This window comes from Monoraphidium neglectum, assembly GCF_000611645.1.
Source record: "Monoraphidium neglectum strain SAG 48.87 unplaced genomic scaffold scaffold00867, whole genome shotgun sequence".
NCBI lineage: Eukaryota > Viridiplantae > Chlorophyta > Chlorophyceae > Sphaeropleales > Selenastraceae > Monoraphidium > Monoraphidium neglectum.
The window spans coordinates 1-13,438 of record NW_014012761.1 but is presented as its reverse complement, the minus strand read 5'-3'; the positions used below and the strand labels follow the sequence as shown (position 1 = coordinate 13,438).

At 61.5% G+C, this 13,438-nt stretch overlaps 5 protein-coding genes across 5 annotated transcripts; 3 read left to right on the top strand and 2 right to left on the bottom strand.

Moving 5' to 3' along the window:
* Positions 1-755: 755 nt before the first annotated feature.
* On the bottom strand, positions 756-2,964 carry MNEG_5694 (hypothetical protein; the record flags this gene model as incomplete). Its single annotated transcript, XM_014045831.1, has 6 exons — positions 756-1,164; positions 1,338-1,465; positions 1,738-1,848; positions 2,047-2,135; positions 2,621-2,746; positions 2,946-2,964. 6 exons carry the CDS (start codon positions 2,962-2,964, stop codon positions 756-758), a joined length of 882 nt encoding a protein of 293 aa, XP_013901285.1.
* Positions 2,965-4,496: 1,532 nt separating this feature from the next.
* On the top strand, positions 4,497-5,060 carry MNEG_5693 (hypothetical protein; the record flags this gene model as incomplete). Its single annotated transcript, XM_014045830.1, has 2 exons — positions 4,497-4,568; positions 4,701-5,060. The coding sequence occupies 2 exons, from the start codon at positions 4,497-4,499 to the stop codon at positions 5,058-5,060; spliced, it is 432 nt and encodes a 143-aa protein (XP_013901284.1).
* Positions 5,061-5,361: 301 nt separating this feature from the next.
* MNEG_5692 (hypothetical protein) lies at positions 5,362-5,691 on the bottom strand (the record flags this gene model as incomplete). Its single annotated transcript, XM_014045829.1, has 1 exon — positions 5,362-5,691. One exon carries the CDS (start codon positions 5,689-5,691, stop codon positions 5,362-5,364), a length of 330 nt encoding a protein of 109 aa, XP_013901283.1.
* Positions 5,692-7,230: 1,539 nt separating this feature from the next.
* MNEG_5691 (hypothetical protein) lies at positions 7,231-8,222 on the top strand (the record flags this gene model as incomplete). Its single annotated transcript, XM_014045828.1, has 4 exons — positions 7,231-7,293; positions 7,576-7,656; positions 7,838-7,918; positions 8,091-8,222. The coding sequence occupies 4 exons, from the start codon at positions 7,231-7,233 to the stop codon at positions 8,220-8,222; spliced, it is 357 nt and encodes a 118-aa protein (XP_013901282.1).
* Positions 8,223-8,716: 494 nt separating this feature from the next.
* On the top strand, positions 8,717-10,577 carry MNEG_5690 (deoxyhypusine monooxygenase; the record flags this gene model as incomplete). Its single annotated transcript, XM_014045827.1, has 5 exons — positions 8,717-8,876; positions 8,993-9,113; positions 9,340-9,616; positions 9,931-10,090; positions 10,330-10,577. 5 exons carry the CDS (start codon positions 8,717-8,719, stop codon positions 10,575-10,577), a joined length of 966 nt encoding a protein of 321 aa, XP_013901281.1.
* Between the last annotated feature and the right edge of the window lie 2,861 nt (positions 10,578-13,438).

Sequence of the window (13,438 nt, the reverse complement as noted above, 5' to 3'; positions counted from 1 at the left end):
CATGCCATGCAGTGTTTGGGATGCCCCCACCCAGGTGTTTGGTGTGGGCCTCAAGTCTGTTGTCTACAAGACGTGCGTGCTTCCCATTTTGCTGTTTGGCAATGAGTCGTGGGCGCTTCCTGATGGCCTGGTCAAGCGGCTGAACACCTTTCATAAAGACTGCCTACGGCGGATGTTGGGTGTGCGCCGCAGCGACCGTCACAGCAGCGCATATATCTATGATCGTTGCGCAGAGCACCCCATTGGTAGCTACCTGTCTGTTAACAGGCTGCGCCAACTGGGTCACACGATGCGCATGACCCACACTCGTTTGCCCAAATTGGCGCTTTGGAGCGCCGCCCCCGGCCCGCGCGCTGTGGGGCGGCCACGCGTGTCATGGTTTGACGCAGCGAGGCGAGACTGTGCTGCCATAGGGATCGATGTCCCCGTTCACCTAGACGACCGCTGCTCTGACCGCCCTGCTTGGACGAAGGCTTGCTTATCTCTCCTGCCAAGGAGGCGTGCGCCCTCTTACTAATTCCCGACTTGGCCGCACCCGCTTTCTCCTCTGGCCTTTACGGTTAGGGGCGTTACCCCTTTGGGGAGCCAGGGTTTTTCCCCTCGCTGCTGGAAAAGCGTGATGTAATGTAATGTAATGTAATGTAATGTAATGTAATGTAATGTAATGTAATGTAATGTAATGCACCTAAAAGCAGCAAAAGGCGACACCGTGTGCCAGCGGCGCAGCGCGCGGCGGGCCCTTGCCGCAACCAGTGTCACAGCCCAGAGCTCAGGAACGAGGCCACCATGCCCTGCAGGTACGCCTGCCGCTCCTGCACCAGTGTCAGAGTGATCTCAGCGTCGTCCTGGGGCAGTTTTGGGATGACAGACCGCGGGATTCCCAGCTCCTCCGCGTCCGCACACAGGGCGCCGTACGCCGCCCGCCACTGCAGCACCGCCAGCGCGCCGTCCCGCGGGCCAGCGCCGCCCGCGCCCGCGCCCGCGACGGCCGCGGACAGCGGCGTGAGGGCGGGCGCCCACAGGACGTCGGCCACGTTGTCCGGGGTAATGTACGGGGCCCGAGGGCTGGCGGCGGGCGATGCGGCCGTGGCGACGAGGGCCCGGAGACCGAGGGCCGCGTCCGTTATGAGGCGCACTGTCGCGAAGCCGTTGGCGAGCAGCACCCTGCCAGTTGCGTGTACATGCAGAAGGGTTCAGCAGCCAGGTTGTTGGCGCAGGGGTTAGACATGACCATAGGCCGCTTGGGTTGCAAGCCAGAGGGCAAGGCCCTGTGTGTGTGTGTGTGTGTGTTTGGGAAACGCAAAAAGTGGTCGACAAAGAGCACACAACGCACCCACCTTGTGACGAGGTCTGCCCGCTCATCCAGGGTGCGCGCCAGCATGCCGGCAAGCGCACGTGCGCGGTAGCAGTCCTCTCCAAGAGTCACAACAAACACGCCGCGGCCGGGCACCAGCACGCGCGCCACCTGAGGCATGCGCATTGAGGGTGGTTGTGTGCAACGTTTGCATCGTAGTGTGCAACGTTGGAGAGCAGCTTGGCTCCCTCAAAATGATCACCCTCATGCGTGCGCATTCCTCATTCAAAACAGCCCCCACCGCGGCCCAGCAGCTGCACCCTCGTGAAAGCTGCTCAACCATCAGCCGCACCCTCGCGAATGCTGCTAAACAATGCGTGCAGTACGGCCCGCGAGCTGCCACACAGCAACACAGCACGCACAGCGCAGTCTCCCGCACGCACCTCTGCCGTGACCTCCTCAAGCCGCGCCAAATAGTAGACCGAGTTGCAGCACAGCACTGCGTCGACCGCCCCCTTGCCGATGTCACTCAGTGCGGGGCTCTCGTCCAAGTCCTGGGTGCCACAAAACGCGACATGGAGGCGTACCATACAAGCTCAATCACCAAAGATTGGATGCAGCATCCAAACGATAAGGAGTGCACTATACCTTGCACACAACCACAATCCAGGGAGCCGCTTGCACACCAGTGCGCAGGCCCGTCGACCTGGCTTCGCATGAAAAATGTGTGCCACAGCACGGCGCACACAGACCTGCACAAACCAGCTCGACAAGTCCTTGTTAGCCTGCAGCTCATCCGCATTGATGCCGTGCCCGATCAGATTGATTTGAGCCGCCAGATCTGGGTTCAAATGGGAGGCCCAGCTGCTGCACAGGTCCAGCACAGTTGGTCGCTGCTGCTGCTGCTGCTGCTGCTGCTGCTGCTGCTGCTGCTGCTGCTGCTGCTGCTGCAAAGAGACAGGTCTTGCATCTGCCGTTGACCTTGCAAGTGGTTGTGATGGATCTGTCTCATCAAGTTCGTTGCTTCTGGATGCTGTAGAGGCTTCACCGGCCGCGGCCGAGCCAGCGGGGTACACCAGAGGGGCGAGTACCTCTTCATACAGCTCTGGTGAGAGCGGCAGCCGGCACGCAAGGCGGCCAGACGTGGGAATGCGAGGGAACCACGTATGTGTTTCGCTCGTTGACTGCTAGCAGTGCGCAACATGGCTGTTTGACAACAAAAGCGAGGCGCGCAGCAACCCAAGCCATGGCGGATAGACAGACATTGCCAGCGGGCCGTCCATCCCACACACGCAAAAGCCGCCACCCGCCCCCACCAACACCCACCTGACACCCGCTTCAGAAAGGCATCATCCGCATGCTTCACGCCGATGCGCGGCGTCGCATAGAACTCCGCCGCCGGCCGCGTGTCGACCGTGCGGCGGTCTTCGTCAGACAGCACCAGCTTGGGACCTTTTCACCATGCACGTGTGTGTGCACGGTCCCGGGGAGGGCGGCGGCGCATGGGCACGGGCGGTGCTGTGCTTGTGGTTGTTTGGGGCTCATCTGCGAATTTGCCACGCGGCTGAGTGACCAACCAGTGTACTCAACACCGCGCAGAACGCAGGCAGCAGTATGTCCGTCTCGCAGCTTTTCCACTGCTGCACCACACCTGCATGCAGAGGGCGCATGGCCGCACACGCGCGGCGCGCCGCACCTCTCAAGACCGGGGCGCCGACGTCTGTGATGAGGCCGCTCTGGCGATGAGGCCGCCCGCCGCTGCGCGTTAGGGCTGCGCGCGTACACGGCCAGCGCCGCGACCTCAGAAGCCACTGCTGGCCGTGCCTGCTGTGATCGTGCTGCCGCTGTGCCGTGCAGGGTCGGCGCAGCATGTGGGCTTCACAGCGCCTCACGTCAGCACTGCAGTATGCGGGAGCTTGAACTGTGAATGCAGCGGCGCTGGTGCTGGCAGCGTGCTTTGGACTGTACAAATTATGGTTTGCTGTTTCAATTCAAGTCTCATATGACGACATCAAAATTGAATTGACGTGTTCGAATTCTGCTTGATCCAAGAAGCCCGCTGATCTCATCAGGCTCTGAAACCTCGAGCATCTGAACGAATGGACGAGCCACTAATTGGGCAGTCTCGTGCTCAACAGCGCGCCCGTGCCAGCGCCACAGTAGCGCTGGTGCTTGGTGCGCTCTGCACCTGTACGATCGGTCTGGTGCTGCTCGGTGATCAGGGGGGCGCTCCCCTGCCGGCGCCCAGCTGCGAAACGGGCGTGTGTCTGGCACCTGAGTGTATGCACGCTCTCGGCGGCGGTCTTGTCGGCAGGTGAAGGTCCCACGGGGAAGCACACACAAAATAGTCGTCGCAGCTGGTTTGCAGGCCGAGCTGGGCGTGCTGTCCACAGCCGGATGATTTTGAATTCGGTTGCTCACGACATGTCGTATGGTTGTAGATCTCTGCGCTCTTTTGCTTTGCGCGACCCCCTTTTGAACAACGCACCCCCCCCCCTCGTCCCCTCCCCACTCCTTGACCCCCAGGGGCGGAGACTTCCCCCACATCGACCCTGCCGGCTGCACAGCCCAGCTCAGCGCGTACATCACCAGCGGCGCTTACATACGGGAGGTCAATGCCTCGGTCGACGCTGCCTTTGCCGCCCTTGGCCTCTCCCCTGACTCGGCGGCAGCCGGCACCATGGCGAGCGGCGGCGCCGGCACACCCCTCTCAAAGGGCCGCCGTGGCAGCAGGACTGAGGTCTTCGTTTTCGACATCGATGAAACGGCGCTGTCAAACATTGTGCACCTCAAAGACCAAGGACTTTTCAGGGGAAAACGGGAGGACTGGGACACGCTGGTTGGCGCAGTGAGCGCGCCGCCGCTGGAGCCCACGCTCGGGTTTTACAAGGCGCGTGTGACGGAGGAGGAATCAGCAGGCCTGGCTGCGTCGATCACGTGTTACTACCTGTAGGACCGTGGGATTTGTCAGCTGTGTGTGCCGGCCTTGATTGTGATGCTTTCAGTAGCCCAGCAGGTGGCGCTGATTGCTTGCACCGGCTACATCAGGACGCTGCAATCATGGACTGCCGCTTGCTGCTGCTGTTGAACGTCCTCGCAGGCGCTCTGCGCGGCTGGCTACTCGGTCGCCTTTGTGACTGGACGAGGGGAGGTGAGGCTTCCTAGCGGGGACCACTTGCACTTCAGATCGCCATTGATCCGAATGCAAATCGAGCTAGTAGGGGCAGTGGACGCACCTCCCCAGGTTCAAGCTCGCAGCGGCAGGGCCGCTCAGGTGCAGCAGTCACTGCTCCCAACCGTTGCACGCACTCATCGCCTTGGCGATGCAGTGCCTTCTGCGGCCCCTCCATTTTACCATGCGTTGTGCCCTGCGCGCGCCCTTAAACCCACCCCTGCGCTTCACCAGAGGGTGCGGGCCGCCACAGCTCGGAACCTGTTTGAGGCCGGCTACGGCCGCAAGTGCGCCAGCCCCGCCCTCCGCGGCGCCGGGGGCGCGCCGCCCCCGCAGCAAGCCGCCACCGCGGAGGCCGTGGGTGCCGCCGCCGCCGCCGCTGCCGAGGGCGAGTGCTGCTACGTCGACCTGCTGCTGCGGCCGCCTGGCGACGACCGCCTGGCGTCTGTCTACAAGCCTTGGGCGCGGCACCAGCTGGAGCTGCAGGGCTACACGATATTCGGGTCCATTGGCGACCAATTCAGCGACCTCAGCGGCACAGTGTCGGCCCCATACTCAATCAAGCTGCCAAACATTTTTTACTACATCCTGTGAGATGCCACCCACGAACTGCCATAAACAAAACCTGTTCCTACTGTGTTACTCAAGTTGACTTTGTGAATTACACATTGCCTGTAAACATGCATCGTGATTGTAACACGGGCACGTGTCGAAACGACTTGGTTGGACGGCATGTAAACCACCCGTCACAGGGCGTGCTGGCGTGGCCACACGCCCGCCATTGCAGTGTCAGGCAACAGGATCAATTGACAGCGCTGGCTGAGAGAGTCAGCCCTGGGCGCAGTGTGGTTGGTACTCGCTCTTGTGAAAGGCGTTCCCTCAGCAGCATTCTTTGTCACCGGCTGGCGCCGCCGCCGAGGTGTCCCCACAACCGCGCCGCCGCTTCCTGCCGCCGCCGCCACTGCTGCTGCTGACGCCCCGCGTCCTGCTCTGCCGCGGCGCCGCCCCCGCTGCCGCACGAGCCCCGGTCCTCGCGCGGCGAGGCCAGGGTGCCGCTGTCGGGGTCGACCCCGCCGCTGACGCCGCTTGGAGGCTCGCGTGGCGGGGCGCCCTCCCGCAGGTGCTTGTACTGCTCACCCCAGAACTCGGCCGCCTGCTTTCGCGTGCGGATGCGCCAGACCTGGTGGGGGCCAGGGATCAGGATGATGTCCTTTTCGGGGTCCATCTTGATTACCATGCAGTTTTTCAGCCGCGTCCAGTCGTCCATGCACCTGTGTGGGGGGGCAGAGAGCGGTGAGACGGGTGAGGGCTGGGAGCAGGCAGACAAGCGGTGCACATGCAGCGCAGCCAGTTGCAGTTTGGGTCTGCCGGTGGGCAGATGGCATGCGTGCGCACCGCAGGGACTACTGATTGCACGCTGACGCACAAAACGGACACAAGGGGCTCTAGGCTGGGCTGTGGGGCGTAACCGCACCTGCTGAGCTTCCCATTTACATAGAGCTGCCGCAACCGTGCCCCAGGGCCGCCGCATGTGATCCAGCTCCAAAAGCAGAAGAGGCAGTCATGCATCTCCTCGTTAAGCGCCTGCGTTCGCCGCTCCACAGGCTTGTTCACCTCCCATGGGTTCTCCTTGGGTGCAGCGTCGGTGGGCGGCGAAGCGCCGCTCTCGCTGCTGCTGGTGATGGGGGCACTTGCGCTCGCCTCAGGCTGCTGCGAGCCCGCCGCCCCAGAGGATGTGTCTCGAGGCTCTTCGGGCGTTGATGATGCCATGTGAGCGAGCACTGCGCAGCAGGGAAGGCTCACGGTGTCACTGTGTCGAGAGTTATGCGGTGACGTGATCTGGTATTGAGACTTGCGGTTGTCTACGGCTTTGACAGCGACAGCGAGGACGTTATTGTGGCACAATTGCAATAATCAAACACTTCAAGGTCAAGATCGCAAGAGTCGTCGTCCTTGCCGCGGCGAACACGCAAGCAACCATCAACCTCCTGTGGCTGTGCATACAAGAGTGCTTGGGTTTTCAATCCGCCGGTTCAACCGGGCTCAGCGCTGCAGGAGCTCATCAGCGGATTAGCAGCGCCGCTGCAAGTGCATTGACTCACAACGAGAGCTTTGACGACAGCTGCGCATAGTGGGAGGGCTCGGGAGCATGTGAGGAAGCTGTGGCATCAGCGAATACGTCGACACGATGATGGCAAACCAGGCGGCACGGGTGGCGCCACCCGGTATCACCCGGCCACGCACCCTCACAAGTGAGAGGCGCTGCAGCACGCGCGCTTCCTTGTGCTGCTACACTCCCGACTTGTGCCACAAAAATACGAGCAGGCCTGTGCCTATACAATGCTGATTATCCCATCAATCCACAGAAGCCACTGTGCTGCTATCGAGTTGTTGCCGCCACCCCTGCCGCTGCAAACTCTCTGTGACTGATCGTCAGACCGGCGCATCTGCTCGAGCCTGCCGCTGCAGCAGCTCCTCTACTACAACATGTTCTGGTCCATCGCATGGCTCATAACGCACGCCCTACGCATCTGCGTGCGGGTGCGTGCACGTCGCCTTCGCTTGTCGCGTCGCCAGACATGTGCATCTCGCCAGGCTGAGCAGCAGCAACAAACGCTCGCAGCAGCCATGTGCTGCCGCAGCCGTGCACATCTCGTGCCTCCCCACAGGCATGTGCTACGCTGCCGCTGCCGCTGCCGCTGCCGCTTGACCCTTGACACGCCACTGCGTTGACCGCTTGCAAGCGCAGTTTCGCACGGGGCTCATGGTATCCGACCCTGACGTAGTGCGGACAGTGCTCACGCTCTTTTGGCTGCTGGCGGAGCCGGTGCGGCTGCTGGCTGGGTACTACGGCAACCTGCAGGAAAACGTGTGTCGATGACGCTGTTCTGCTTCGCTCAGCAGCAATTGGGGGGGGGGGGTGTGAGGGCTCGAGCATGCGTAGTATAGGCTGCCGGCTGCCCGCATCCAATCTGCGCATGCTGCGCGTGCCGGATGCAAGGCGGGGCTGCAGGCGTTTGTGCCTGGGGTGTGTCCGTGCCAGCATCAGACTGTGCAGCTGGCCCCTGATCTACGGCGTTGCGCTTGCGAACACTGTGTGCATGTGCAGGTTCCATGGGTAGTTGTCTTCCTGGCATTGACGCTGGCGCCCCAGACAGCTGTCTCCTACTACATGATGCTCGCCCAGTGGGTGAGCTCATGGACTCCCCAGCCGCTCTAGTAGTACAGTAAACGAGTGACGAGCAGGGCTCGTGCAGGTAGCAGGCGCCCCTGCTTGCCCGGCCGACCTTGAAGGGTCGTTCCTGCCAAATAACCAAGCTTTGCAGCTCTGGTACCACTTTGAGACTGCGCCCGGGCCCCCCTGCCCGCAGTATTTGACGCCCTTTGACCAGGCACTGCAGGTGGTGACCGCGCTGCTGCTGCACAGCGAGCTTTTGGTGGCCCTGTATGCGGTGAGGAGGGGGGGCACGCGAGCTGCGATCAGCCATGGCTTTGTGCTTGGTGATTTTGCCTTGCAGCGCGGCGCAGAAATCGCGGCCGCCCACCACACCGTGAGGGTGTCAGTGTACGCTCAAACGCATGCAACACCCAAGCAGAGCATTTGAACTGCTCTTTTGCTTGCAGATGGCACGCATGCTGAGGATGCAGCGGCAGCAGTACTACCTGTTCGAGGCGGCGCTGCAGCAGCAACAGCAGCAGCTCCAACAACAGCAGCAGCACCAGTCGATGTACAGGCAGTGGCACGGCAGAGAGTGACCAGGGGGGTGTTTTGTGTAATTCATAAGGTGTGGTACTGCACATGCGTCCATGTAAGTCAGCTTTGCATGGCAGGTAGTGGGGAGCGTCGCTTTGCATGACCCCAATCCGCAGATGTGCTGGTCAATTCAAGAGCACTCAGGTCAACCAGGCAGCGGGAGTGGAAAATCGAAAGGGGCTTCCACGTGCGCTTGACGGGTACTGCAACTGCTGCGGGTACAAAGTGAGCTGGTATCATACTTCGACGGGCATTACTGTATGCACACAAATACACAGAGAATTGCACCCATCCGGCGCCACCACTGCAGTCGCTGCCCCTCACCAGAGTGACAAGCGCATTGAGTTAGCTTGCGTGGCTGTGGCATGTGCATGATTGATTGCACGAATCCCCTCCAAAGTACGATAATTTGGTTCTGTATGGAAGCCCCATAAGGCCGCAAATCGTCATTTCCTGCGCTAGAGGGTCTTGGGTAATTTGAGCGTCGTTATCAGCAATGGCAAACCTAGCAAAACTTGTGGAGGTCGCCCCTGAGGCGGTCCAGTCTTTGGAGGCGAAGCTGAGGGCGCGCGAGACCTCGCTGCCCGAAAAGTACCGCGTTCTGTTCTCCCTTCGCAACATCGACGGCAAGGGGGCACACGATGCTCTCGCCCTAGGTGCGGCAAATGGGCGCAGGGGTTCGGCGCCTCGCTGCTCGCTGTACTTGTCGTTGCCAGTCGCCAGCCGCCGCCGATCAAATGTGCACTCCGCCATGCACCTTACTTTTTCACAGCCCTGCGCGACGGCTCAGCGCTGTTTCGGCATGACGTGGCGTTCTGCATGGGGCAGCGGCAGGACCCGGCAGCAGTGGAGGTGCTGCAGGCAGTCCTTGCCGACACGTCTGAGCACCCCATGTGAGGACGCGGCTGCCTGCGCGATCATGCGAGTGCCGCCCTGATCCAGTTGTGCCTTTGCTGCAAACAGCCGCTCAAGCAGTCACGTGCCAATGCAGTTGTAGGCCTTGGCCGGCTGGCACTCAAGGCCGCCGTCAGTAGCGCATGAACCGGCGCTGCGCTGCGAAGCCGCTCATGCTCGCTGCCCTCAACTGCACCCAACCCCCGGCCGCGGCGCCCCCCGCAGGGTCCGCCACGAGGCAGGCGAGGCGCTCGGCGCGATTGGCCGCCCCGAGTGCCTCGACTCTCTCCGCCGCCACGCGCGCGACGCGGCGCCGGAGGTCGCAGAGACCTGCCAGCTGGCGCTGGAGCGGATCGAGTTCCTGCAGCAGGCCGGCCCCGCGGGGCTGCGGGGCGGCGATTCCCCTTACATGTCGGTCGACCCGACGCCGCCGTTCCCGCTTGAAACGCCCATGGAGCAGCTGCGGCAGATACTGCTGGACCCGAACCAGCGCATGTTTGACGTGAGCAGGATTGGCAGCGTTTTCGGCCCCGGGTCACGAGCGCGAGGCCTGCCGTGTGCCCTTTGGTGTGACGGGCCGCGGCTCAGGAGCAGTCTGTGGGTGTGGCACGTGCGCGTGCGCAACCTGTCGTGCACAGAGCAGCCCGCAACCCGCAGCTGCGGCGCCTGTAGGCCTGGCGCCTCAGGCAGGGGCAGGCCTTGGCACTCGCGGGCAGCTGGGTCACCCTTCACTCGCAGCGTGCGTAGGGCGCTGTCACACTGTTCAACGGGAAAAACACGCCACGCACCACCCCCTGACGCACTCCTCGCTCGCAGCGCTACCGCGCGCTGTTCGCGCTGCGCAACCGCGGCGGCGACGAGGCGGTGGCCGTGCTGTGCGAGGCGTTTGGCGCGGCGAGCGCCCTCCTGAAGCACGAGGTGGCGTACGTGCTGGGGCAGCTGCAGCACCCCCTGTCGGTGCCGACGCTCGGGCGCGGTGAGGGGGCTTGTGGGCAGCTCGGCTTGAGCGGATGGCGGGAGAGGGGGGAAAGCGTGGTGGCTTCGTTGCGTTGCGGGAGCCGGGCTGCGGCGCGCACACAGAGGCTGCCGGAGGGTGACCCCATGCGTTAACCCGCTCACGCCATGCCGACCGAGCTCCGTCTTGGCCCTCCTCATACCAATTTCCTTCTGCAAACTGCCATCACCACATCGGCCTGTGAACCAACCCACCCCCAGTACTGCGGGACCAGCGCGAACACGCCATGGTGCGCCACGAGGCCGCCGAAGCGCTCGGCGCCGTCGCAGACCCCGGCTGTGTCGCGCTGCTGCGCGCGCACGCTGCTGACGCAGAGCCCATTGTTGCACACAGCTGCGTGGTGGCGCTGGACGTTTTGGAGCACGAGGCCAGCGGGGCCTTCGAGTACTGCGCCGCGGTGGGTGGGCCGGCCGGCGCGGCCGGGGGTGCGGCGGTCGCGGCGCACTGACCGTGTTGTTCGCGCCGCGCGCCGGGCGTCGCTGTTCGCCGGCCTGGATGTTTACAGCATGAGGTATTGCTGCCCAGTGTTTATTGTTGCTCAGCTACGATGTCAGTATGTGATCGATTCTCATTGTGGGCGGGGATGGAGGATTTGTTGTGCTGCACCTGGTGTCGCCCGCTGCTCATGGGCTTGTGTGTTTTGTGATGTCGCCCGCTGCCCTGGGCGTCCTGTAGTGGATGTAGCCTAGCCCCACGGCTGCAGTCTTGTGCACATGCATGTCTTTCAATGCTTTTGACCCAGCAAAAACAAGCCACTGCCTGAGAGACAAATACTGTGAGTGTGCCGTGCCGTGTAACTAGCAAGTCATGTTCATATCAATCGAGCTCATCACTGGCTTCATCCTGCTGCTGAGTGGCAAGCATGCCTGCAAGTGTGTGCGGTCATGTTGTGAGCATTCATCGGCAGTATTTGTTCAGATTTGTTCAAATTCGACATGTGGGGGTGCATGGGAGATCGCTTGCTGGTGTGGTGTACCCACCGTTTGGGGTGCACCCGCCATAAGAGGCCAGCACTTGTGTGCAGAACCGCAGACAGGGGACTGACTGTGGTGCTCCTGCTTTGGAGCCCACTCATTACACTGAAACTGAGGATCTGGCGGTGCCTCAGTGTCTTCATATCACGCATCCAGGCATGGACAGTGCGGAGAGGGGCGATCGTGAATGGTTGGGAGAACGGGGTGTGTGGTGGCTTGATGCACGGTATCTCAACCAGCGGTTGTTCGACATGCTCTGAACTATACCTTGTGGTTTTGATTTTCTTGGTGGCTCTGTGCTTGCTGATAATGTTGCCCCTTATGTGTATGCTTACTGGCCGTTGGAAAGCTAGGAATGAGGTGGTCCGCTCTGATGAGCGCGGGGCCGATGGCAGTTATGCTATGGTGTGAGTAACTTATATATCTATCTCGTGGTTCCAAAGTTCAATGAACGGTACATGAGAGGAGAATCCTGCCGTATCCTGTACGATTGTTGGCTGATTTGTGTAGACCCTATGTGGTGGCAAAATTGCAGCCTGCGCCTGCACGCTGCGCAACAACACCGACACAGCTGATCCTAGGAGGCACCTGTACATGTACCACATGTGGAGAGGCTTGACAGGTGCACAGAGCTGGCCAGCATGCAGGGCGTTGTGAGTAATCATATTTCGCTGCAACCGGTGAGCCAGCCAGGACGGTCGGTGACGCGGCGCTTGCGGTGCTTTGACTGGTTATGACGGACTGCGTTTTGGGCTGTGGCTGTCCGCTGGCCTGTATGTTATCCTGGAGTGTGCCGTGCTATCTCCGCATGATGATTGTTTGGACCTTCACGTTTGTTGGCGTTGGGTACGCTAGCAGTTGTGGGCCTGGACTTTGTGTTTGGAGCCATATAAGCCCCAAAGCTGCCGTAGGTGCAGTAATTTGCCTGTCAAACCCGTTTCGCACGATCAAAGCCGTCCTGGAGTAAGGAACAGCTTGACAAATGCCGGGCTGTCTGCAGGTGTTTGGTTGAAGCATGATCAGGAGCCGTGGGAGCCAGTAGGTGGTTGTACTGAGGTTCAGGTGTTTTATAGGGCAATTGGTTTGACATCAAGTGTCGGCATGACCAGGGCTTCAGCTGCTGGCGCCACAACCAGCCCTTCTTTGTAGCATGTGGCAAGCCAGCGGAACTGCGATGGGATGGCGATGGGAGGACACCTGCAGCACTACAGGCGATCGTGCAACATGCCAAATGGCTCAGTGAGCTGCTGAGCAACATCAGAGATGGGTGATGACAGTCCGAATCTCGAGGGGAGCATGCGTGCACCCCTGCCCCAGCGTCGGTTGAATTAGTTGTGGGAATGGCAAACATGCGCCTCGCGAGCAAGCTCGCACGTGCCCATCCTGGACACACAACTGTATGCTGACATTGCATCGCCCATGGGCTACCCAGCAGGCCCTGCGCCCAGCTTGTTGGCGCACAATGCCAGTTGGCGCAGCACTGCTGCTGAGCAGCGCCCACGGTTGAGCCCGTCATTGGGAGCGCCGCGAACTCACGATGCGCAGAACGAGGGTAATCAGCAGCCGACACACACCGAATTTACATGCTCCTGATTGTGTAGTTGGCCTGCAGAGCAGCCCGCTGCCTGCAGCTGCTCGGCGGAGACCCAGATTCTTGCGATGTCCTGGTATCATGTGCCCCCCGTCGCAGCGCTTCCTCACTTCGGCAGATGCAGTTGTTGCACTATGGCGTCGAATTTAGGACCCCGCTCCCTTGGAAAATCGAGACAGTAGCCGTGGCTGCGGTCAGCAGGTCGAACAGAGGAGCTCCGATCGGCAGTAACACATTCGTTTCTGTTCGAGCACCCTCTTTGACCGACATGACGCAGGCCACGGTGGGTCCAGGGCGGGGCCCGGCCGGCATCATCTGAGCCCAAGCAAGCCCGTTGTCATCATGAACGGGCTCTTGCCGCCTCAAGCGCAGGCGACCCTGCGTGGTTCTGGACGCTTGATGGGTGCAACGCAAGACCTGGCTATTGGCGGTCACAGGGGGTGAGCTCACGGCGCCGTAGCGTGCCAGCGTGGCGCCGAACGGGCCAGCCCTTTCGCTGTCGATCGGCCTGCATGCGGGGCATAGCAGTCTCAGGTTCATGTATAATGGTGTATTAATGTATCAGCGGCAGTGACGCACCCTGCTGGTTGCCCATGGGGCTGCTGGCCGACTCCTAGGTGTCGTGACCCGAACCAAGGTGGTTCTCGGGTGCGGGCAACCCGCAGCCACGTCAGCACCCCCGTCCATGCACCCCCCAGCCCCTGCCCCTGCCCTCCCCTCTCAATCAGCTACACCACCTTATCT